The 24,351-nt window shown below is 41.0% G+C and overlaps 1 protein-coding gene across 4 annotated transcripts in view; it reads right to left on the bottom strand.

The window, feature by feature from the left end:
* Ndfip1 (Nedd4 family interacting protein 1) overlaps nucleotides 1-24,351 on the bottom strand; it is a 93,067-nt gene that overhangs the window by 44,691 nt on the left and 24,025 nt on the right. The window contains exon 1 of one of the 4 annotated variants that reach the window (XM_063232285.1): nucleotides 11,463-11,720. The exons of 2 other annotated variants lie outside the window; for them this stretch is intronic. In XM_063232285.1, the coding sequence (XP_063088355.1) occupies nucleotides 11,463-11,525 (63 nt within the window). In that variant the 5' untranslated portion in view covers nucleotides 11,526-11,720. Of the gene's footprint in view, nucleotides 1-11,462; nucleotides 11,721-24,351 lie in introns of those variants that run through there. One more of the 4 variants, XM_063232286.1, reaches the window with a different exon arrangement.

Raw genomic sequence — 24,351 nt, 5'->3', positions numbered from 1 at the left:
CCGATTAACCCAGGATGAGCTCTGGGCTGACCGTGTTAGGAGCAGGGCCTGGCTGGAGGTGGGTCACTGGCTGGGACCTGGTAAGCAGCTCTCCTCCACAGACTCCTCTACTGTGCTTTTCTGCCTTGAAGTCAGTTACCCCTGGGCTGAACCCAATTAAATGTTAGCCAAAAGAAGCCTCTTCTCCTTTTTTGCAGGTCAGATATTGTCTCAGCAACAGGAAAGGTAATACCTGCCATGCATTTTTCCTCAGAAAGCTACCAGAGAACGTGCTTCAAGAACATGAGATGGGCTGGGCATAGTAGTGCACACCTGGAATCCCAGCACTCAGGAAGCTGAGGCAGGAGGGTGCCATGAGCTCAAGGCTACTCTGCACTACATAGTAAGACACAAAAACACCAAACACCAAAAAAAAAAAAAAAAAAAAAAATTCAAGCAAACTAACAAACAAAAAACAACAAAAGAAACAAAAATAAGGTAAGTCAAGAGACATAGATGTAAATCAAAGAAGGGATTTGACTTAAGAGAAAGGAAATCCCCAGGATGACAAATGAGTGGGCCGTGAGAGCAACCTTCCAGAACAGGTTAAAAGACAAGGAAAGATCTCTGGACCACCACTACCACCCAAAACAAAATCAGTGAAATACCTTATATGTTTGAGAATATCAAAAAACAATTAACATACTTGGGGGAAAAGTCTGAAAATGAATTAGTGCTTCTGGAAAATTTATGTATGAAATATATACAAAAAATTTCAACAAAAATTAATAATAAAATTTTGAGAAATAAAATCTGGTCAAGCAAGGAAAACAACCACAGCACATGTCTCAGCTATGAATAGCAATCATGGAGTCAATTATTATAAATGCTAAAGCATTAGTCTAATCATATGGATATAAGTGCATCAGAAAAATGAAGTGTGACAGAAAATGAAAAATGAAGGGACAGAAAGTGTGAATATATGCAGGTAAAGTTGATACAAGAAAGATGAATCCTTATATCCCACAGGGCCAGGTTAAATTTTTAAAATGCTGGAAAATCAAGACGTAGCACATTACAAATGTTTTTTAGCTACAGGCGTAATATCAAAATGACATGGAGAAATAGCTACAAGAGCTGAAGGGTACATAAGTGAGCAGAAGACTGCTGTTTGGGGTCTGTAATAAGCGTGTACGATTCATCTCATTTTAAACCACAAGCATTTATAATTTTGATATAAATAAAAATTAAGGACTGGAGATAAAGTGCTCAGCGGTAAAGTGCTTAGCATTCACAAGATCCTGGGTTTGATCCCACAAGGGGAAGGGAGGAAAGAGGCTTGCTGGGGATATAGTTCAGTGCAAAGGCCTTGGGGGTTCCAACCCCAGTACTACAAAAATCAATACGTAAATACCTATCTGAAACAAACAAAACCAAAAAACACCACTGAATAAAAAGTAAAAAGCAAAGGCAGTAAAGTAAAGGCCACGGGAGTATCACAAGTGGCACAAGTCTACAGATTTAAACTGAAGAGGGGCTGGAGTGTAGCTTAGTGGTACCATGCTTAGTTGGCATGCACAAGGTTCTGCCTGGGTTCCATCTCTACCACCAAAAAATAGAACAAACCCAGAAGTGATTACAAAAGGAAAACATCATGCTCAGAGAATATATTTTTTTTTTTGTCTTTTTCGTTTTTATCGGTACCAGGGATCGAACTCACGACTGCCTGCTTGCAAGGCAGGCGCTTATGCCACTGAGCTAAATCCCCAGCCCCGCTCAGAGAGTATTAACCCACTGGCAAGAATGGGGACTCAAACTCCCCTCAGGGCAACCAACTTAAACTAACATGACAGTAGGAGAAAAGGGTATTCCAGGCAGAGAAAACAGAACGTGGGGTGGCCACCAGGCCAGAGATGATGCGTGATAGGAAATGAAACAAGTTCCTCGTAGTAATACACGATCAGGGTCCATTCCCTTCCCCAAATCCTGTCTCCCCCATCTGTACAACATTTATCCTTTAGGACCAGGTTTCAGTTTCATCTGTTTTCCTAGAAGTTTCTGTCACTAGGTGATCTCCTACTTCTCAATGTCTACCCCAAAGGATGTCTTTTATCTAGCACCACATTCTCTAAGTTAACTTAGCACCTGACTATATCCATACCATTGTTTATTCTGGATTAAAGTCATTCAGCAGGTATTTATTGAGTACCTTCTATATGCTATCACGTAAAGGAAGGAAGCCGGCATTTCCGGAGGTTGAAGAAGGAGAATCACAACTTTGAGCCCAGTCAGAGCAAGTTAGCAAGTCCTTGTCCCAAAATTAAAAAAAGGGGTCAGGGATGTAGCTTAATGTAAAAGTCCAGGGTTTCCTCTCCAAGCAGAGAGAGAGAGAGACAGACAGACAGACAGACACAGATAGACAGACAGGAGTAAGAGGAAAGGGGAACAGAAAGGGAGGAAAGCAGCTTGTGAGGATATAGCTCAATGCAAAGGCCCTGGGGTTCCATCCCCAGTGCTAGGAAAAAAAAAATCAATAAGTAAATATCTATCTGAAACATCAAAACTTTAAAAAGGTATTTTTATCTTCCAAACAACAGCAGGTGCTGATAAGCCAATGACTACCTGTAATGCCTAACACAGCCTGGTCTCTTCTTTGCCTCTAAGCCATTGTGGCCAGGGCTACTGCAAGACGGCTGGCTATAAAGCTCATAAGATCTGTTGCCTAACTGATCATCTCTACTACTGACTCAGGCACATGAGAAGAAATTGCAGCAATGTGTTCAACGTTGAGTAAGTACTGTTACTGCCTATCCACCACTAATGCATAAATGAGCAGAACTGATTTTAAGCACCCTTGAAAACCTGTATGATACTGCTATTCAGCTACACAGGCCAAGAGTGTTAAAAACAATCTCTTAACCAGCAATCATGCAGAAGATCTTCAAGATGGCAGTTAACCTTCGGCTCACACTTAATGCTGTTTCTTGAGTAACATGGATTTTCTAAACTTATGAAAATGCAACTACTAATAAGCTACAAGAAATTAAAAAGACAGCTTCTCTTAGAAAAAGTAAAAAGGCTTTTAAAAAAAACAGTATTTCTTGCCTTTAAGATTGTTGATTTAATTGGTAATTACAGGAATGCACAACAGTGCATTTCTGTAATCTCGACTACTTGAGAAGCTGAGGAAGGAGGATTTAATTTCAAGTCCAGCCTGGGCAACTTAGTAAGACCCTGCCTCAAAAAATAAATAAAAATAAAAAAGGTGGTTGGGGGTATAGCTGAATAGTATAGCATTTGTCCAGCATGCACAAGTCTGTGGATTCAAACTCTAGTGCCACCACCAAAAAAAAAAAAAAAAGAAAGAAAATTTGATAAATCATTATAATGTATTCTTTGGATCAAAGCCACATTAAAAAATCAATTATAAATGTGGAAGGAACCATCAAACTAACATGAGTACAAGTACTTCATCTCATAAAAGAAAACAAGGCTAGAACAGGTTGGTATTCTTGTCCACAATCACAAAGTTATTTAGTTTAAGACACAAGGTGAACTACTGTCACTTAAATGTTTTAACAGTCCTATAGCTTCCAGATATTGAAGCTTACATTGCAAGCTTCAAAAATGTGTATGTAACACACTAATAAGAGTATGTGCTTAGCATATACAGATGGCCTGGGTTTCAAATCCCAGCACTCCCCAAAGGAGAGAGAGAGAAAGAACTGAGGGGAGGGAAGAGGGCGGGAACTGTTTATTAACACAAAATTGTGTGCGAAATATAAAGCTCCTAACACAAATGTTTCAAAATACTATGAGTATTACTGCTGATCCCCTAATCCGCAAAATTTCATCAAAATCATGTGTAAAGGGAATGTAAGTTTTTTTTTTAAGGCACTTAAAGAGAGCAGGGGATGTAGCCTAATAGTACAGGACTTACCTATCATGTGCCAGGTCTTGGGTTTGATTACCAGTACACACACACATACACAAAGTATAAAGAATCATTAATATGACACATGGAAAAGAAAAAAAATATTGCAACATTTCTCTTAAAATATACTGTTTAAAAAGCAGAGGGAAAGAGATACTGTGCATTTGTCAAAACCTACAGAACTCCAAAGTACAAAGTACATCTTACTGCCTGCAACTGCTAAAAATCCAATTAGAGAGCTGGGAAGTCCCAGAATGATATGTAAAATGTAATCATACAACCCTATTACATGAAGCAACCTCACTCACGAGGTCAGAGGGAAAAGTACTTCTGGAAATAAGTAGTGTATAATGTACATATGCCCTGTCCTCTATTAACGAGATGGTTTCTCACAGCAGTATGTAATGTACCACTTACACATGTACGTTAGAACTGAAGAACTAAATAAATGGAGCCCAGATGGCTGGAGCAAAATTTACCACTACTGGAGTAGGAATTTACAGATAATAAGGAGAGTAGGCTACAGTGAGCTATGTGGTAATGAATTAGAATCACAGATCTTACCATGAACTTATGTTTGGACAGACTGCCACATAGACAGACATATTTAAAAGGCTCGTTGGTGTGTGACTCAATGGCATGGGCAAGGTGCTGGATTCAACTGTCAGGGAAGAGAAAGCAGGAAGGGAGGGAAGGAGGAAAAAAGGGAGGAGGGAGGCAGAAAGAAAAAGATCTATAGATAATACACCGAAAGTTTAATATACACCCATATATTTCCTTGTTTTATTAACTTAGAAGCTTAGAATACCTCATTAGCAAGGAATGCACATCTAGTTTCTAGTATCATTTTCCAATATAAAGAACCAGGTCTCCTTAGAAAAAATGCCTGATTCTAGGACAGTGTAGGAAACACAAGATGAAAACTATCTCAGCGATAGAGTTCTGCCAAAGGGACACAGGTACCAACTGAAAAGAGTTCCCAACAGCCCAGGCGGGACCAGTTTGAGTAAGAAAATGAAGTAGTATTATGACCCAAAATAATTATAAATATTTATGAGTCTATGAAATGTAAATGACTGAATAAATAAATTAATAGAGAAGAAACATGAACCAAAATTCCAAGCAATTTGTGTAAATACTGTACTCTGCTTTTAGGATTAACTCCTCACGCCTTATATCTGGATCTTATATAATGACTTCCTCCCACAGGGTACAGTAAGGTAAAAGGAGAAAGAACATTTACTTGATAAAAGAGAAACCTGATAAACACTACCTCAGCCAGGAGATCAAAGTCAACATCAGTGGGTGACTACGTATTTTTTGGGGGGAGGGTACAGGGGATCAAATTCACAACTTCGTGCTCCCCAGGCATGAGCTTACAACACTAAGCCAAATCCCCAGCCCCGCATTCTTTATATGATGTGAAGAATGGCACTTTACCTCTGTAGTTTGCCTCCCAAACACTCACCATCCTGATCTAATAATAACATCAGTCAAGTTCCAACTGAGGGACATTCGACAAGTATCTACCCCAAACTAAGATCATAAAAAACAAGAAAATATGAGAAACTATCCAAGCCAAGAGTCACGATGAATAAATTTAATGTGGCATCCTAGATAGGATCTGGGAACAGAAAAGGACATTAAGTAAAAACTAAGGTGTTAGGGACATAGCTCAGTGGTAGAGCACTTGCCTAGCAACAGGAATCCCGGGGTTCCATTCCTACCACCAAGAAAGAAATAAAAAAACAAACTCTAAAGAGAGAAAGAAAGAAAAAAAGGAAGAAAGAAAGAAAGACAATAAAACAACCCTTAGGAAATCTGAATACGGAAGGTATGGACTTTAATACTAATTTATGAAAAGTGTGCCATATCAATGTAAGATGTTAATAGGGGAAAATAGGTGTGGGTTGTGAAAAATTCCATGCTATCGCCTCACACTTTCTGTAAATGTAAAAAAAAAAATGTTCCTCAGCTGGGTCTGGCGACACACACTTGTAATCTTAACACTGACTGAGAAGGCTGAGGCAAGAGGATCAAGAATTCCAGGCCAGCCTGGGCTACAGTGTTTTTGAGTGCAGGCTGGACTACAAAGTAAAACCTTATCTTGGAAGGGAAGACCCTATCTTGTGTCTCTAAAAGCAAGAAACACACACACACACACACACACATAAATAAACTGACTACTTTTTACAAAGTGAGTCAAATCAAATAGGACAATTATAGATTCATGGTTCTTAACATTCACAAATCCTGTTTCCATTTCCTAGGAAATTACAAAAGAGCGCTTATGATACATTTCTCATATAACAGTATCTGCTTAACAGTTATTTTGTGGAGAAATACATAAATTGATTTTTAGAATTTGCTTCAAAATATGGTGGGGAGTACAAATGAAGTAACAATAGTTATTTGTTGATAACTGCTTAAATTGGGTGTTGGGTTCCTAAGGTTTACTGTACTATTTTGTTTTCCTGTTTGAAATCCCTGTAACAAAGTTTGAAAATATGAGCATCACTCAGAAATGAATATATGTAACAAAATATATAACAAAATAACCCAATTCAAAAATAGGCAAAGAACTTGAATAGATATTTTTCCAAAGAAGACACACAAATGACAATGCAACAAAATGTTCAACACCACTAATTATTAGAGAATTGGCAATCAATACTGCAAGTGGTCATACACGCCACTATACACTCATTAGATGGCTATCATCAAAAAACTGCAACAGAGCTGGGCAAAGTGGCACATGCCTGTAATCCCAGCACTCAGGAGGCTGAGGCAAGAGGCTCGAGTTTGAGGTCAGCATGGACTATATAGCAAGACTTTGTCTCCAAACAACAAAAACAAAAACACAAAAAGCCCACAAAACTGAACAGAACAAGTGCTACTGAGAACATGGAACAACCAGAATCCCTATGCACTTTCTTGCTATGATTGTAAAATGTGCAACTATTGCAAAAAACAGTATGGCTGTTTCTCAAAGAATTTTTAAACAGAATTACATCACTCAGGAATTCCACTTCTGGGTATAGACTCAAGAGTCAAAACCAGACTCAAATACATTCATAGCAGCATTATGCATACTGCCAAAATAGAGAGGTAAACCCAGCATCCATGAGTCAATAAATGAAGAAATGTAATAAAATCATACAACAGAATATTACTGAGCCTTAAAGAAATTGACACTTGTTACAACGTGCATGAAACTTGACATTATCATAGTCATAAAAGGAAAAATAATGATTCCACTTATGAGAAGTCTCTAGAGTAGAATGGTGGTTAACAGGAGCTGGAGCAAAGAGAATGGAATTATTTCATGAGTACAGTGTTTCAGCTTTGTATGGCTAAATAAAGTTCTAGATATAGACTGTATTTTACCACCGTTTTAAAGATTTTTAAAAATTAATTAATTTATTTTTGTCTTTTTGAGACAGAGTTTCACTATGCAGTTCAGGCTGGTCACTTTGTAAGCCAAGCTGACCTCGAACTCAGAGCAACCCTCCTGCCTTGTGCACCACCAGAACTAGCCAAGAACTTGCAAAGAAATAATTTACTTATCTTCCCAGTACCTTTTGTTTAAAAAAGTTCTCTTTGATCACTGACCATATCGGCCACAAAGACAGCAAGTAACCTAAAAAAAAATCTTAACATTACAAAGGGCATTCTGTGATATAATCATGACTTTTTAAACTTACAAAAAAAGAGATATACATAAAACATGTATGCATGCATATTTCGCATGGCACTATTCAGTCCTTCTTCCAAAATCAGGACTTCACCTAGAGTTTGACCTGGTAGAGATACAAATTTTTTTCACTGATCAAAATATTCCTCCACAAACCTGGGCAAACTGACCCAAAGTTTTATCCCCGAAGTTGCTCTATATCATCATCATCATCAAATTAAGTCCCAGACTGCTTTTTGTTTTTTAACATATATGAAAAGGTTGTTACTGCCCACTTATACAAATCCAAATATCTCAAAACATTTGATGCAAAATGGCAAAACTCATGACACAGAAAAGATGCTCTGCAGTAAAGTAAAGAGGGTCTGGTGTGGACGGACAGGAACTCCTATCCTTAGAGAGTCTCTGGGTCTACCTAGGCCTTTCTCAAATAACCTTCCATATACTTCCAGAGTCTCAGTTTCAGAATGCAAAAAAGAAAAAAAAAAAATAACATCACACCACAGGGAACCTACAAGGCCAGCCTTTCTATGCAGACTCACTATGCTCAAATTGTGACCTAAAGAAAGCTATGTTTGCACTTATGAATGAATCATACAGCTTTTCTTTATGTTTATGTGGCTGGAGGAACACTTCAATTTGATTAACCATATCATATATAAGTCAACCTTTGTGACAGAGTATCATGCTCCTATCAAGTTGCCTGCACAATTCACTAACATTCTATAATTCAAAAGCCTTTAAAATATGTATATTCCCTAACCAAACACTGCCACACTTAGAAATTTATAAAGAAAGTAAGTTGGTCCACACCTGTAACCAATCCTAAAATTTCAGGAGGACAAGGCAGAAGAATGTAAAGTTCTGAGCCCCACCTTACTTGGCAAGACCTTATCTCAAAAAAGTGAAAAAAGTTAAGGATGTAGCTTAGTGTGAAGACTCTAGGTTTATCCCTGAGTATAGTACTAAAAATTAAGTTTTTTAAAAACTCAGAAATGAAACATTATAAACATTGTTAGCGATCACAAATAGGCAAATGATTAGATTCTATGGTCCAGTCATACAATTACATGCTGTGAAGAAACTAAAAATGTTTGATACAAGTTGGGCATAGTCCTAGAACTTGGGAGGCTGAGTTATGGAGGATTATTTTCACAAGTTCAGGACAAGTAGAGGCAACATAGTGAGATTCTACCTCAAAAAAAAAAAAAAAAGGTTGGGCATGGTGGTACACACCTATAATCCCAGCACTCCCCAGGGTGAGGGGGGATTATTACCATGTGTTTGAGGCCAACCTGGGTTGACAATGAGTTCAAGGAGAGCCTGAACTCTGTAGCAAGATCCTGCTCAAAAGACAAAAATTAAAAAACCCCATAGATATAGAAAGATATTCATGAGATATAATTATGTGAAAAAGCACATTACAAAACAGTATTAAAAGGGCTGTGGATATAGCTCAACAGCATAAGCACCTGTGTGGCAAACATGAAATCGTTTGAGCTCCAGTAAAAAAGATTAAAAAACAAATAGTATTAAAATACAAGTCCACTTTATTGTATGTGTGTAGATTCTATCCCTTTGTACAGATATCTGTACAACAATAGTCACATGCAAATTTGTAATGAAGTGGTCTGAAAACATGATACACATGGACAAATGTACAAAAATGTGTGCTAGTATGGCCCGAAGCCCATAGAACTGCATATGAACATATAAAAATGTGCTTAAATATATATGTATGGGTGCACAAGAAACACATGTGCACACATACGTAGCATATGCTAAGGTATATGCCTATATTTGGATCATCGACTGTGTTTCAAGTAAACAAATGCATCTTTGTAATGACAGCTTAGCAGCTTTGTGACCTTCAGCAAAAGAAGTTACTAAACCTGATTCTACCATCCTCACTCAAAAGGTTTTTATAAGGATTCAATGAAAAAAATGAATATAAACTATGTGCGTGCGACTGGTTCACAGTAAACTAATATTAGCTTTCCTTATCTGTACAAATGTAGTACAGATCTGCAATTCTGTATATTTGTATAGCTATAAGTCCACAAGAATTACACATTAAACTATTAACTGATTATCTATGGCTGATAGGTCTTTATTATGGGAGGTTTTCTGACTTGTTTTTACAATTTTTCTAAAAAGATTTTTTTCATATTTTTATTGAAGGTTATTTCTTCAAATTATTTTTGAAAGAATAAAAAGGGCCCATCTTTGGCATACCTTAATTGTAAGTAAAACCTACCAAACACCACACCGAGGAATGCATAATGTTGACACACCAACAAATTTTCTGTATTCCAACAGTATAGCAGCATTACCCAACAGCTCAAGAAGATGGCAGTACAAAGAAAAACTAGAGCTTTTATTTGTTTGCCTTACCCAAGTCAGGAAGAAAATAATCAGATGACACTACAAGGTACAGATGATTGGCAAACACCTCGGTAACAGTTAAGTGGCATCTGTGACTCAAGAACCCAGAGTCTAGTCCAAGGTCATACAAAAAAGCATGTGTTACCCTGGGCTGTGAAGATACCTAAGGATTAGGCCACAATTTGTTTATGAAACCTAGACGCTAAATTTTTTTTTCTTTTCTTTTTTTTGTCTTTTTCCTTTTTATCGGTACCGGGGATCGAACTCACAACCGCCTGCTTGCAAGGCAGGTGCTTATGCCGCTGAGCTAAACCCCCAGCCCCAAGACGCTAAATTCTTTAACTAGTTATTTCATGGGTCCAGTTGAGGGGGCTGGGGGTGGGACACAACGGATTACAACACACCAGCACAAGGTTTAAGACGGCAAAACAAACCAGTAATTGACGGCACCAGACTTAATCTACATGTTTTAATCGACTGCTTTTCCTCATTTCTAAGATACAAAAATACTGTAGTTCATTTAACAGACATCTGATTTCACAAAAGCAGGATTGACATCTGTACCCCAAACCGGAAGCACTTTGAAAGCCACAAAACACAAGCAGCCCTTTGTGATTCTCGACAAAATCAGTTACTATCCGACAGTATTTCCATAATTGCGATGCATTACATTAATATCTCTAGAAACTCCGCAGGTCTCTCTAAATTTCTAGGGGAAAGCCTGTACAGACGTGGAGTAAAACCAGGAGCTCCTTCCCCTGGGGTCTCAATTTACAAGTCATACCCAGGGTAATAACCTAATCATTCCGTATACATTGCCTCCTTAGTTGCGCTATTATCTCTCTTAAATCGTCACTCCCAAGCGTGTAAAATACACTCAGGCATACGCCCTGCGGCTTCATCTTAGCTCCAGATTGCAGGGCATCACCCCAGCCAAATCTACTGCAAACTGCGGGCTGTATCTCGCTTTATTCTTGCCTTTCGCGTTAAAACTGAGGCAAGGGGGACGGGTTTCGACAGACAAGGCTCTGAAAACCCTGAGTAATCGCATGTCGCTGCGGGGAGCTGTCGGAGGCAGTAGCAGCGATTTTAATCTTTTCTCTCCACCCCGTTTCCCTTTCGTGTTTTTCTTCTTTCTTCCTTCCTTTCCATGACATCAAACCAAGACGGAAAAAGGAAAAACAAGGGCCTCTGGGTGATGCCTCCGAAGAACCGCGAGTGCTGGCTCGGGACTCGCCCAGCCCGCGCACTGCGGACGCCCAGGCCCGACGCCAGGTTTTCACCGCTCGGGGTCGCCCGGGGGCGCGGAGGGACGCGGCGCCCTCGAACCCCGCCCGGCGCGCCCAGGCCCAGCGCGGCCTCCGGCCTGGGGTCCGGCTGACCGCAGCGGAGGAGGCCGGAAGCGGCCGGCGGGCAGGGCGGGGCGAGGCCGGGGTCCGGAGTCCAGGACAAGGCTCGGGCGCTGCTTACCTGCTGGTACCGGCTGCCACTAGCCGGCTCCACAGCCGCCAAGGCGGCCAACGCCAACGCCATGGCGCAGCCGGACGCGGGCAAGAAGGACGCGCGAGCGAGCGCTTCGAGAGGGTGCAGGCGCCGCGGCCGGCAGCACCGGGGCTGAGGAGGACGCGCCGCGGGCGGGTCTGGAAGGCCGCCGCTCCGAAGAGACGCTCTCTCCAGGCTGCGAGGGCGCCGCCTCCGCCAAGCTGCGCCGCGGCCCCTGGGGAGGAGGCGGGACGTCGACGACGCACGCCGCCGCCTCGCCCCGCCCAGCTCCTCAGCCCCGCCCAGCCCGCGCCTCCCCGCCCCTCGCCGTCGCGACAGCCCGTCCCCTCGGCTCTCTGCAGCGCTCCACGGTGGCGACCCGAGCCGTACTGTCTGGCACGGGAGCTGGATTCTCGTCTATGCCATACTCATAGGTTAGTGGTCGGACGACGACAAGGCCGGGGCCAAATCCGGAGGCCACAAATGAAAACAAAGTTTTATTGGAGCACGGACATGTTCATTGGTTTAGGATAATTAGCCTGCAAACACTAAACTACTTGATGACTATACAGGAAAAAGTTTGCTCATCCTAAATCTCAGTTATTGTGGAGTATTTATAATAGCAGTTGAAAAGTGACAGCCTCATCTGTAGATACACAAACCCTAGTTTCTGGAACAAACCTTCCTGAGGGGAAAGGTGTGAAAGCCAAAACTTGCAGGATTTAGCCATGCCCAGAGCTCTCTAGGCAGCAGGAACATAAATAAGCGAAGGCAGTGACAAGAGAACTTGACCTGTGGGGGAACTGGAAGGAGGCTGGCATGGCTGCCACGCAGGAGACAATAATTATCAGTGTTTCCCAGATGAGGAAACTGTGGTTGCCTCAGTGACACAGGCCTAGCAAGGGGTAAAGTTGAGCTGCAAGCCCTTCAGGCTAGCTTTCTTAACTGTATCATGCAACTAAATTATAAGCTTCATGAAAACAGTAGTTATCTAAGTCTTACCATTCATGACGTCTAGCACAGTAATGCCACATTCAGGGCATTCTTCTCGCTCCAGTCGTCTAGAATGGCTGCTAGCCACATGCCCAAAGAGGAAGGGATTTTTTTGAAGCTTATTGCAATCCCCTTTTCTTCTTCGAATCCTCCTGTCACCGCTCCACCTCCTCCTGTACTAGGGATCTACGAGGCACCCTACCCTTGAGCTACATCCCCAACTTCTTTTATTTTTTGTTTTGAACTACGGAAAGTCTCACTAAATTGCCCAGGCAGGACTTGAACTTGCTGCCTCTGCCTTAGCATCCCAAATTTTTGAGATTATAGGTGTGTTGAACTACATTTGGCAGATTTCTTCTTGCTTTCTATTGAAAATTGGTAGTCTTGACTTGGTATTAATACTCATGATTATCTTTGCTGATTTGCTCTGCCCATCTTTCTCCCTCCCTCCTTTCCTTTCATTTCTTTCTTTTAGTACTGAGGAGTAAACCCAGGGCCTTCACACTGACCTACATCCCCAGTCTTTTTTGTGTTTTTATTTTGAGACAAGGTCCCAGTACGTTGCAAAATACCCATTTGATCCTCCTGCCTCAGTCTCCTGCTAGAAACACAGGCATGTGCTGTATAGTTTATTATATATATTTTAAAATGAAGGTGTGGGGGCTGGGGATTTAGCTCAGCGGCATAAGCGCCTGCCTTGCAAGCAGGCAGTTGTGAGTTCGATCCCCGGTACCGATAAAAAGGAAAAAGACCAAAAAAAAAAAAAAAAAAAATGAAGGTGTGTTTTGAAACATCCTGAAGTCTCCACATATAGGAGGAGATTGTAATCAATAAAAATTCTAGATGTTTATCTTTCTCACTTTGAGGGGCTCCACCACCATCTAAACCCTATTTTCAATAATTAGTCTCACATATGTGCATGCTTGGAGATGAACAAATCCAGACACACACCAAGCTATCAGGTTTCCTTCTGAGAGGTTCCTCACTCTCTATTGTTTTTAACCTAGAAAAACAGCCTTTAAATGTAATAAGGTACAGTGAATCAAACAGCATGTCCTGGATGTGGTCTTACTTAAGGGAGGGGGAATCTAAAGTGGAATTTTAAAAAAATGTTGTCAGTGGAAAATAGAAATCCAGGCCTTTTTGTCCAGATTGTCTAAATTCACCTATAAGAAAGTATAAAAAGAAATATGTCTGCCCTGCCGTATATGGTTATTAGAGCAACGGCCACCTTGATGCGTATCTGCAGTGCTGTGGATTTTCTGGGAAAAAAGGTTGCTGCCCTTCCTACTTCTTCCTAAATTAGTTTCCCTCAATAGCTACATATTCCTTGCATGTGAACCCCAGTGTTTATTGATCACAGTATAAATAACAGGATTTCTCCCAGGAATATTTTCTCTCAAAAGCACAAGAGAGTTGATCTCTAACTGTCAGTCTTCCTTTCCTTCTCCTTTTCTGATGTCTTCAACCAAAAATCAGTATTTTGTAGGAAAAGCAAAGACTTTACTTTCTTTTTCTTTTCTCAATTCTCCAAACCCTTTAATAAGAAAATTGAGATTATTTGCCCTGATCCAATGGGTGGGTAAACTGAAGAATTAAGAGTGAGTCATCGCTGTTTAAGGGCTCCAGTTGGCAAGCGAACCGTCCAATGAAGGGGAAATCTGAATTTCTTGTACTCAGGATACAAGCCTGGTACAAGCCAGGAAGACAGAGTGTATAATTCAAAACTGTAAAAATTGCACTTTGGCTTCACCTCAAGATGTTGTCAAGAGAGTTTCCATAGAGAAAGCTATTAATTTCGTATTGCTACACTTAGAAACTTACTTCCCCACAGAATAACGATAATATTTTCCATGTGCAACGCTTTTTATGTGAATTGCTGACTTTGAATCACGCATTCTGAGAGAGAAGGTGAAATATTATGGACAAGTAAAAGCACAGTTTAAATCCATTTTGCCCTCTTCCTAATTTAGATAAAAATTTCTAGGATAGATTCAGTCATCCATCTTTCACATGCACATGAGGCCTGCTCAGTAAGTACCCAAGCAGTATTTGTTAAATTTGTTCAGACTTCATTAGCCTAACATCTCTCTCATTTGAGGCCTTGAAATTCTCAGCTAATCTTTACCCCTGAACCAAGCAGTTTCATTTCTAATTATTTTTAATCCTCACTATATTTCCATGAGTTTCATTATGACCAAAGTATCTTCATATTACAAAATAGATTATCCACCGACGATTGCTGCTATTGTTTTTGTTCTTGGACTGTCATACACTGTCTCCTAAATCCTCCAAACAAACTTGTTCTGCAGACAAGAGATTCGGGAATTTACATCACTTGCTTGTCTAGAGAATGGTTGAAACAAAATACAAACCTGTCTGACACTCAAATGTGAGCGCTGCTGTGTTCATAGTAGAAAAAATAAGACACAAATGGGCCATAGAAGACCTTTGGTCTTTACAGTGAAAAAAAAAATGATAGTAAACATAGTCAAGACTGTTTCGAAGGCACTGGAGATTGAACCCACAGCCTCACACATGGTAGGCAAATACTCTACTAGTGAGCTACAACAGTCCTTTTTAAATTTTTTTAATTTTATTTGAGTCATTTGTAGGAAAAATGGATGCACCTTGAGTCCATAACATTAAGTGAAATAAATCTGATATGTAAGCTTAAATATCTCATGGCTTCTCTTATATGAGAAACCCAAAGTATAAATAAATGAAAGATAGATTATAGGGCCGGGTGTGGTGGCTCATGCCTGTAATCCCAGCACTCGGGAGGCTGAGGCAGGAGGATCTTTGTGAGTTCAAGACCAGCGTAGGCCACAAAGTGAGCTCAAGGCCAGCCTGAACTGCATAGAGAGACTTTGTCTCAAAAGACCAAAAAAAAAAAAAAAAAAAAAAAAAAAATAGGTAGATAATAGAAAACAGGGAAATACAGCTTTTGCAAATGAAAGTGACCAAGAGATGGAGAGAGAGGGAGGGGAAGGGAGAAGAATGTGGTACAAAAAAATTAAGAAGTGTCATCTGTATGTATCAACTCCCTCAGATGAATGTAATCATTATGTACTGCAAATACGTACTAATAAACATTTTAATTAAAAATAAATTTTTGTTTTGAGATAACATCTCCCTGAGTTGCCTAAGCTGGCTTCAAACTTGCAATCTTCCTACCAGTTTTCCAAGTAACCTGAATTACAGGCGCATACCAGCATCCCCACGGAGACTAAAAAAAGAGATAGAGATGGAGATAGAGACATCACAAGTTAGAGCTGGAGGTGTAGCTCGGTGGTACAGGGCTTGCCTAGACTGTGTGAGGCCCTAGATTTAAGCACTGGCACATACAAAGTAATAATAATAATAATTGCAGCCATGTTGAGCTATATTAACTGATGTTGAGAAACTGTAGAGAGAATTATATGACCAGTAGGATAATCAGGTAAAGACTGGAGAGAGAGAGAGAAAGGATTTTAAATGAGAAAAAGTCTTTGCTGTGATGGGAAAAGGGGAAGACATACACAGTCATGCTGTTCCTGCATAAACGCTTAGCAAGGGCTTAGCAACCTTTATGTAAAAGGATACATAGTAAATAATTTAGGCTTTGTGGGTTATAAGCAGTCACCGCTACTCTACTTTGCCATTGTATTGCAAACACAGCCGTAGACAACATGATTTGTGTCTCAAACTTCATTTGAAATGCAGTGGTGTTAGGGTGGAACGTAATAAGAGGTGATTGGGTCTTGAGGGCTCTGCCCTCATAATGGATCAATGTTGTTGTCTGTGGAGTGAGTTAATTATTGCATCCTGGCTCTTCTTGCCTTCTTGTCCTCTGACATAAGTGACTCAGCCACAAAAAGATATAGGACTTTCCAGCTTCCAGAGCTATGAGGAAAACAATTCCTATGATTAATCCAGACTTGATATTGTCATAGCACCATCTGATGAACTAAGACAGCTCTGTTCCAATAAAATTTCGTTTATAGACATTTCAATGTAAATGTCATATGGTTTTCACATGTCATGAAATATTATTCTTCATTCTTAAAAACTACTTTAAAATGTAAAAACTCTTTCTATCTCAAGTCACATACAAAAAAAAGCAGGAGGCTCAATCTGCTTCTCAGGCAGTAGTTTGCCAATCTCTAGCTTAGCAGCAAGGCAAAAGCTCTTTGCTAAGATCATCAGCAGGGAGTTTAAAAGCTGAGAGTAATGCGAAGGACCTACTGGGAAGGGAAGGGCATGAGAGAGGAGGACAAGGCTCTATAAAGATCCTAAAACACAGGCAGGTAAAAGTTTGTTTTGTTTTAAAGTTGAGTCAGAGGAAAAGGGTTAATCAGATAAGTATACAACATAGGATTCCTGATTCCTTGGTTTACTTTCTTGCTGCTAGAATATAACTAATCCTTTCATTCAACAAAATTGAGCACTGCTACCTAGGGAGATCAAAATAGGCCAACACGACTATTCAGAAGGCCTGCAGAAATAGGACCAGCTCTGAAAAGCTGTCCTTTTGAGGGGAGATTTGTATCTGTAGCAGAAGTAGATAGTGGATGCTAACATTCTTTGGAGCCTCCCTCATCCTCCTACACAAAAGACCTTATTACAGGGAGACATTAGGGGTCAATCTGAGAAAGATTACCACAGATTTTCTGTTACCTGAGAGATTTTATCTGCATAATAGAAAAAAATTTTTTTGAAAGTCTCCCTATGCAGTTCAGGCTGACCTTGAATTCACTCACTCTGTAGCCCCAGGTTGGCCTTGAACCCACAGCAATCCTCCTGCTTCAGCCTTCCCAAGAAAAATCTTTCTTTGAGATACATTTGTGGCTTGTTATGACTTTGGTTATATAATGTCCCCCACAATACCAACTAATAAACTTTTGGGAAATGATTGAATCATGAGGCTCTAACTTCATCAAGTGGAATGATAAGACCATAACGTAGTGCCATTATTGGGAAGTGATGGAAACGGTCAGGTAGAGTTGAGAATAGTAATTCCTGTTAGAATTAAAATATTACTAGGAATAAAATTAACACAAAAATGAAGCTATGTGTATTACAAGTGCACCATAAATTGGGTATACAATTAAAATAGGGGCCTGATTGGTTAAGTAGTTGGGAATGATCCTGAGCTAATAAAAAAGAGATGATGTAAGTTAGGTAAGGTAGAAGGAATAACAATAAGTAGAAAGGAAACTCATCTTTTTCTCTTAGTATCTTAAAACCTGGATCAGATCCCTACTCAGCTCTGCATGGAGGCATTTCAATCACTTAAGGAGTATATGTATTTAAAGGTTTATTAACCCTAAATTTATCTAGTTTTATCTCATCCCCCTTCAATGCTGAGGACCCCAAGATAAGAGTAACTAAAATAATTTTCAGGATTTTCGGGGATAACTGTGCCAGCTTTTTACAATGCCCAGTTCCAGGACCCCTTGAGTGATGCCTAGAAGTCCTCAAACCTACAATCACCCTGCTGGCTAAAGGAAAAGCAGAATTTTGCAGACTACCCCAAGATGAGATCACCTCCCCTGTGAAGGAGCAATTGCGCCATGACGGGAACTGAGGCTCCCAGCCAAGGACCGTCATCCCATGGGAACCCAGTTTCTCCTCAAGCTATAAGGATTCCTCTGGAGCTACAACACCAAAACTAAGATCATCATCAACCGACCGGAGTTCACCTCAGCACCCCATAAAACTGGCTCCTTTCCTGTGACAGGCCAGCCTGAATCCCTGCATCAGATGATGCCCCTTCCAGGTACTCAAATTAGAATTCTTTTCCTATTCTCCTTTAATTTTTAATTTTGCCTAATAGATCTGCCCATGCCTTTCATGCATTCTGAAATTTTCGTGACACAAGTCAAGAATTTACTTGGCGTGCTGAGATGGTGTTCTCATCCCCTCTTTAAGGGACCTTCCCAGACTCCATCCAATGTCTCTAAGACCAATAAAATATCTTTTCTTTTTTCTTTCTTTCTTTCTTTTTTTTTCTTTTCTTTAAAGTACTGGAGATTAGCCCTGAGTCCTTGTGTACAGTAGGAAAGGGCTGTACCAGTGAGCTACACTCCCAGCTCAATACGGAAATTCCTTCTAAAAGTCATCACTAACATTTAATTTTTTTCTTTTTGTTTTATTTTGAGACAGCATCTTATGTTACCCAAGCTGGACTCAAATTCTTGATTGTCTAGACAGCCTCCTGAATAACTGGGAATGCAGATGCACCACCATACTCATTTTAATATTTAATTATAAAGATGAAAAAAGAAGTTATAAATATGCTAAAACTAATCTCTCTATCCTAAACAGATTATATACTTTAAATCTGGGGTTTCCTCCTCCCAAGAGTTATGGTTAATTGTTCCACATGGGCTGCCACATTTGGTTGTGCAAATTGTGCACCAACTCCAGAGGTGACTATCACAGTGTAGTCTGTGCAAATGACACTCCCCACCCCACATTTACACAATACTCAGCCTGAACAACCATCAGAGGGGTCCCATAAAAATCTCTGGGTAATCCTTCTCTGACAAATGGTTGTTCTCTGTATATTTAAGGATTGTAGGAGACCAGAATCCCAACCCCAAAATATGACTCTTACGCATGAAGATTAGCTTGAGCTGATATTTTGAGATACAAGATTAACTATGAAAATATACAAGTGATTCTTTTGTAAGAAAAATTTACATCTACAAAGGAAATTTCCATCTGCAAGTGTCATGGTTGATACATTGTATCAATTTAAAAAATTGAGAATTTAACTAAAACACTCAGCAGGGAGCCAGGATCCTCACTTTGCAAATATCCTTATCCTGTGCAAAAAGAGGGCTCAGAGATTTTGCCAGTGCTACATCTGCTCTGGGAATGGGGGAGGTTAGCCTACTTACAACATAAGGGAGGAGAAAAGGCTTGTTCCCCACCCAGTTTTGTTGGGGCTGCTGCCTTGAAGTGTTGCCCCTCTGCCATGCCACCCTGCCATGGAGCCAGCTGATTATGGCCTGAAACCTCTACAAACCTTGAGCTAAATAAACCTTTCCTTCATTTATTTTGGGTGTTGGGTATTTGTCTCAGCAATGAGAGAAAAGTAACCAAGACAGCAAAGGTGAGTCCCAGTCCTTACCAGGAAGAGAGAGATGTTGTACATCACAAGAAACACCAATGAAGTTGCTACCTTAAATATACATAACAGATCTTGCTTTTGTTTATGCTATGTTTCCTGGTCCTCTTCCTATACCTTACCTACCCAAACCCCTTCTGTCATTGATGTAGCTGAAGATGATATTTAAGATTAAACTCTAAACCAATTCAGAGTCACTCATTCTTCTGAGTGTCTCCTATGTATAGATGAGATACAAACACTAGCACATTTCTGGTAATGTCTTTTGCTTGGGGGTCCCAGCCTAGAATTTAGAAGAGTAGAGGGAAAACTATTTTTCCCTTCCCAACAAGGGCATTGTGGGTGGCCAAGAAAATACGAACTTCAAAATGTCCATCCACAGTATTTCCCTCTCTTCCTCTCTTCCTCATCTTTGAAAATAGCTCAACATCCCAGGCAGTTGAGTTATTAAGCTCCTTGAATAAAGAAAAAGGAGGGTAGGAAAGGTGCTTACCTCCTGCGAGCCCCCAGGCTTAGGCACAAAGTAAATCAAGGCTTTCTCACATTACCCAGGATGCTCATTTTCGTGCTATGTTTAGGGAGTATCATAAGAAACAAAATTACACTAGGGAAATGCTAAAGCTAGGAGCTCTGCACTGCCTGGGGTGTGTCAAGGGAGAAGCAATATGTGCTCATTAGGACACACAGAGAAGCCACTGCAGGGGCCCCCACTGGAAGAAGTTGATGGTGCTGTAAACTCCACAGCAGCTGGCAATTCCTACAGGTTTCCAGGGAACTCTGCCCCGGGGACTTAGAGCAGGCCTCAGGCGAAGTACAAGAGTGAATCTCCATCTCTAAATAAGAGCATCTCAGAGGGCCAGGAAATAACATTTCAGTTCAAAAAGTTGGGTTGACATCCTGGCAAAAGTATTCAGGACTTTCTCTTTAGCACTACGCAGAAGAGGGACTATTTATTTGTTATAATATCCTCAATAACCAAAGCCCGCAGATAGGATCAAAGACAGGATCCTTTGAGGCCAAATTCCTCCTCTGGAGTGGGCAGTGGTATAAGAAGGTGGTGCTATACTTTGGATCTTAAATGACCCCCAAAAGCCCATGTGGTAAAGATGTGGTCCCACTATGGCACTATTTAGGAAATGGAGCTTTTTTTTAGAAAGCCAGGCATCATAGTGTGTATACCTGTAGTCCTAAGGAGGCTGAGGCAGGAGGGTCACTTGAGCTTGGGAGTCCAAAACCAGTGTAGGCAACATAGTGAGACTCTTCCTCAAAGCAAACAAACAAACAACACTCCCATGCCAGGTGTGGTGGTACATGCCTGTAATCCCAGCACTTGGGAGGCTAAGGCAGTATGATCACTGTGAGTTCAAGGTCAGCCTGGGCTACATAGTGAGTTCAAGGCCAGTCTGAACTACATGGCAAGACCTTGACTGACAGAAAAAAAAAAAAAAAAAAAAAGAGACCTCCCAGCAGGTTCGGAAGGTCTGAGGTCATCAGAGGTGTGCCTTTAAGAGGAACTATGGGAACAGTCTCTTCCTGGTTTTCTTTTCCAAGTCCCAGCTTTGAAGAGAGTAGTTTTGCCCAAAAGTAACAGAGCAAACAGATCTGGGCTAAAACCTCTGAAACTAGGCATCAAATACACCTTTTCTTTCTAAAGGTCGGTTGTCTCAGGTATTTGTTGCAGTAATGGAAAGAACACTGCTAATGAGTGGTGATGTGAGCTAGGATCACATTATAGACAAGTTAGAATTCATGAGCAGTCAGAAGGCGACTGGGCCCTCAAGGAAGCCAGCACAAAAATAAAACAAATCAGCAAATCTGAAAGGGGCTGGGCCTCAGGATGGAGCCACACAGCTGGGCCTGAGAGATCAGCACCACTTGGTCCAGTGGGCCCAGATAGGCATCTGACGCATAGGTGAGTGACCAGAACATTCCGGCTCAAACTGCTCCCTTTGTTCTCTCCATGTACTCTTGCTACGTGACTCATTTTCCTATTGGATGGATTTTAGCTAAGCCATTATACTCATAATCCTATAGGTTGACTGTAATTTGACCCACATTGTACCCACACTCTGATTTTGCTGATTATTCTCCTTATTCCCAGCGAAGCTCTCCTGACTTCCTCCTTTGGTTCACAACTTCACTCCTTGATGTCGTGAGACCACGAACTCCACACATTTGACTTCTGACGACTGGGAGTTATATTTTTCCTATATTAGTAGCACCCTGGAAATAAGCACTGCTCAGAATTGATTATGAATGAAATAGGTGATGAACCTCACATTTCATCTCTGCATGGTGTACTAGGCACCAGCCTGGCGGATGAATGGAGGCATGTTCTTGGTTTTCCAAACACTAATCCCTTGACCCTTGCCTTGTCTTTCCTTTACACATAAGGCAGCCCCACTCCATAAGCAAACATGGACAAGATACTTGTCTTGGTTATTTTTACTTGAATTGCTGGAACAAAATACCCAGCCCCCAAAATGAAGCGAGGAAAGGTTTATTTAGCTCATAGTTTGTGGAGGTTTGGTCCATAATCAGCTGGCTACAAGGCAGGGTGGCCATGGTACTACAGTGACACTTTAAAGCAGCAGCCAGAGCAAAACAGGGAAGAGCAAGCCTCTTTTCCTCCCTTATGTTATATACAGGGCGTCTTCCCAGGGCCAGTGTAGCACTCACAGTATCTCCTTGTCCTCTTCTTGCACAGGCTGAGGATATTTACAAAGTAAGGATCTTGGTTCCCTGCTGAATCTCTCAGTGAAACTTCTCGAGTTGACACAATGTATCAACTGCAACAATACTAGTTAACAGCTTGCCTGCAGCCCCAGTTTCCATGCCAACTGAGTATTCCACCATTAAATGTTTTAAGGAATATTTTTTATTATCCAGTTCCCTAACACAGGTGCCTCTGATGTCAATGGCCCCCATGGCACTGCCAGAATAACACATGTCCAGAGCAACAAGGCGTTTTACATTTATTGTCTTTTCACCACTCACAATGATAGCACTCTCCACATGAGGTAGAGTCTCCGTGCATCTCATCCTGTGGATGGTGGAATATGAACACGTGGATGAGTCTCTAAGGTTAATTAGCGTGTTTGTATGACAGAGGGAGAGAGGGAGAGAGAGACAGAGAGAGAGGCCGAAGGAATTTTAGAAATACTTGGTCTGAGATTTCATTTTACAGGCGAGGAAAATGGGCACATAGAGGCTCAGCCAGCTGACTGTGATCACATGGTGGGAAGTGGCTGAGGGAGAATACGTATCACCATGGCCACATGCTCTCTGGAAATGTGTGGCCCAGTTTTCCATGATTTGAGGATTTGTGTCATCCTCAGAACTAAACTATGATTTAAAAGAAGGAGGAGGAGGAGGAAAAGAAGAAAGTGTCATGTTCTTTCGGTATCAGGTTGATGAAGTCAAACGTAACTCAGAAGCTGGGCGTGGTGCACACTCTGTCATCCCAGCACTCAGGAGGCTGAGGCAGAAGGATTGCTGTATATTCGAGGCCAGCCAGAGCTGCATAGTGAAACCCTATCTCAAAAAAGACAAATCAATCAATCAGTGTAACTCAGAACAGGCAGAAGCAGGGTGGACCTTAACTTTCCCCTCAAGTTCTTGGTTATTTTTACAGTTCTTCAAAGGTGTCAAAGAACACATTAAAACTAGACCAATACTCAGCTCTCCAAGAACAGGCTTGTAACCAAAAACATCTCTCCCCTCTCCCTTCCAAAACACAGCCCTCATCACCCAGTGAGGGTGCCTTCCTTTCCCATGCAGAGAGCGTCTATGTGCTTGGAACTCGTCTTCCTCCTTGCTGAAGAAAGGTGTCCCTTGCCAGACAGAAAACGCTGTTCCCATAAAACATTAGCACACACTGCTTTCTCTAAAGGAGGATGACTTCACAGGAGAAGGATGGGAGTCTCTGGTCTTTTTGACCTCCTGAAGACCAACTAACCAAGGCAATCCATGTAAAAGTACTTCATGCTGCAAACACCAGGGACTGTCATGTGCCCTGCACCCATTTCCTGTCTTTCTGCAAAATCGCAGTGAGAAGGGAGACCTCACTGGTGCGGCTTCTGGTGACACAGACTTTCCAGCCATGAAACCCGGGGAGTTTTCCCAGCCCACGATTTCTGTGGGTGACTCCTTGTGTGCGAGATTAGAACCATGGCAGAAAACAGACCTGAGGCTGAGCTCATTGTGCCAGCTAAAACTGAGTTTCCAGCATACCAAATGCACCGGGGACGTGCAAAAGTCAGTGCTCCATTGCGAGGACCTCCCAGAGGCTGGTCTCAGCTTGGTCCCAGTCCGGATCGATTTTAATACAAAGATTTCTCTTGGCTTCATGCCCAGACCACTCGATGCTTCAGCTCCCTGGAAACTTTTTCTGTCGGGGACATTTGTAGTTCTTTTATTTTATTCATGCATTCACCCATCCAATAATTAGATACTCAATTCAGACTGCACAGCTTTCAATGTTTAAAACTACATTTTCTGCCCACATACAGTAAGGATAATGTGAAGGTAAACAGGTAAACAGGTTTTGTTAACTACAGAAAGTAAAACTGTGCCTATTTCTGTTGTATCCCTCTCTTCCTTCCTCCAATAAACCAAGTTTTGCTTTAGGATAATTCTGTTTCTGGGAACCATCATGCTCTTGAAAAGCACTATTTTCAGAAGGCCATCATCATCTTTTTATTTTTATTATTTTATTTTATTTTTATTTTTTTTAACTTTTTATCAGTACCAAGGATTGAACTCACG

This window comes from Cavia porcellus, unplaced genomic scaffold (genome assembly GCF_034190915.1).
Source record: "Cavia porcellus strain 051 isolate PalLab524CR breed Dunkin Hartley unplaced genomic scaffold, mCavPor4.1 scaffold_21, whole genome shotgun sequence".
NCBI classification, from domain to species: domain Eukaryota; kingdom Metazoa; phylum Chordata; class Mammalia; order Rodentia; family Caviidae; genus Cavia; species Cavia porcellus.
Note: the sequence above shows the minus strand (reverse complement) of the source record. Positions and strands in the feature narration are given on the sequence as shown.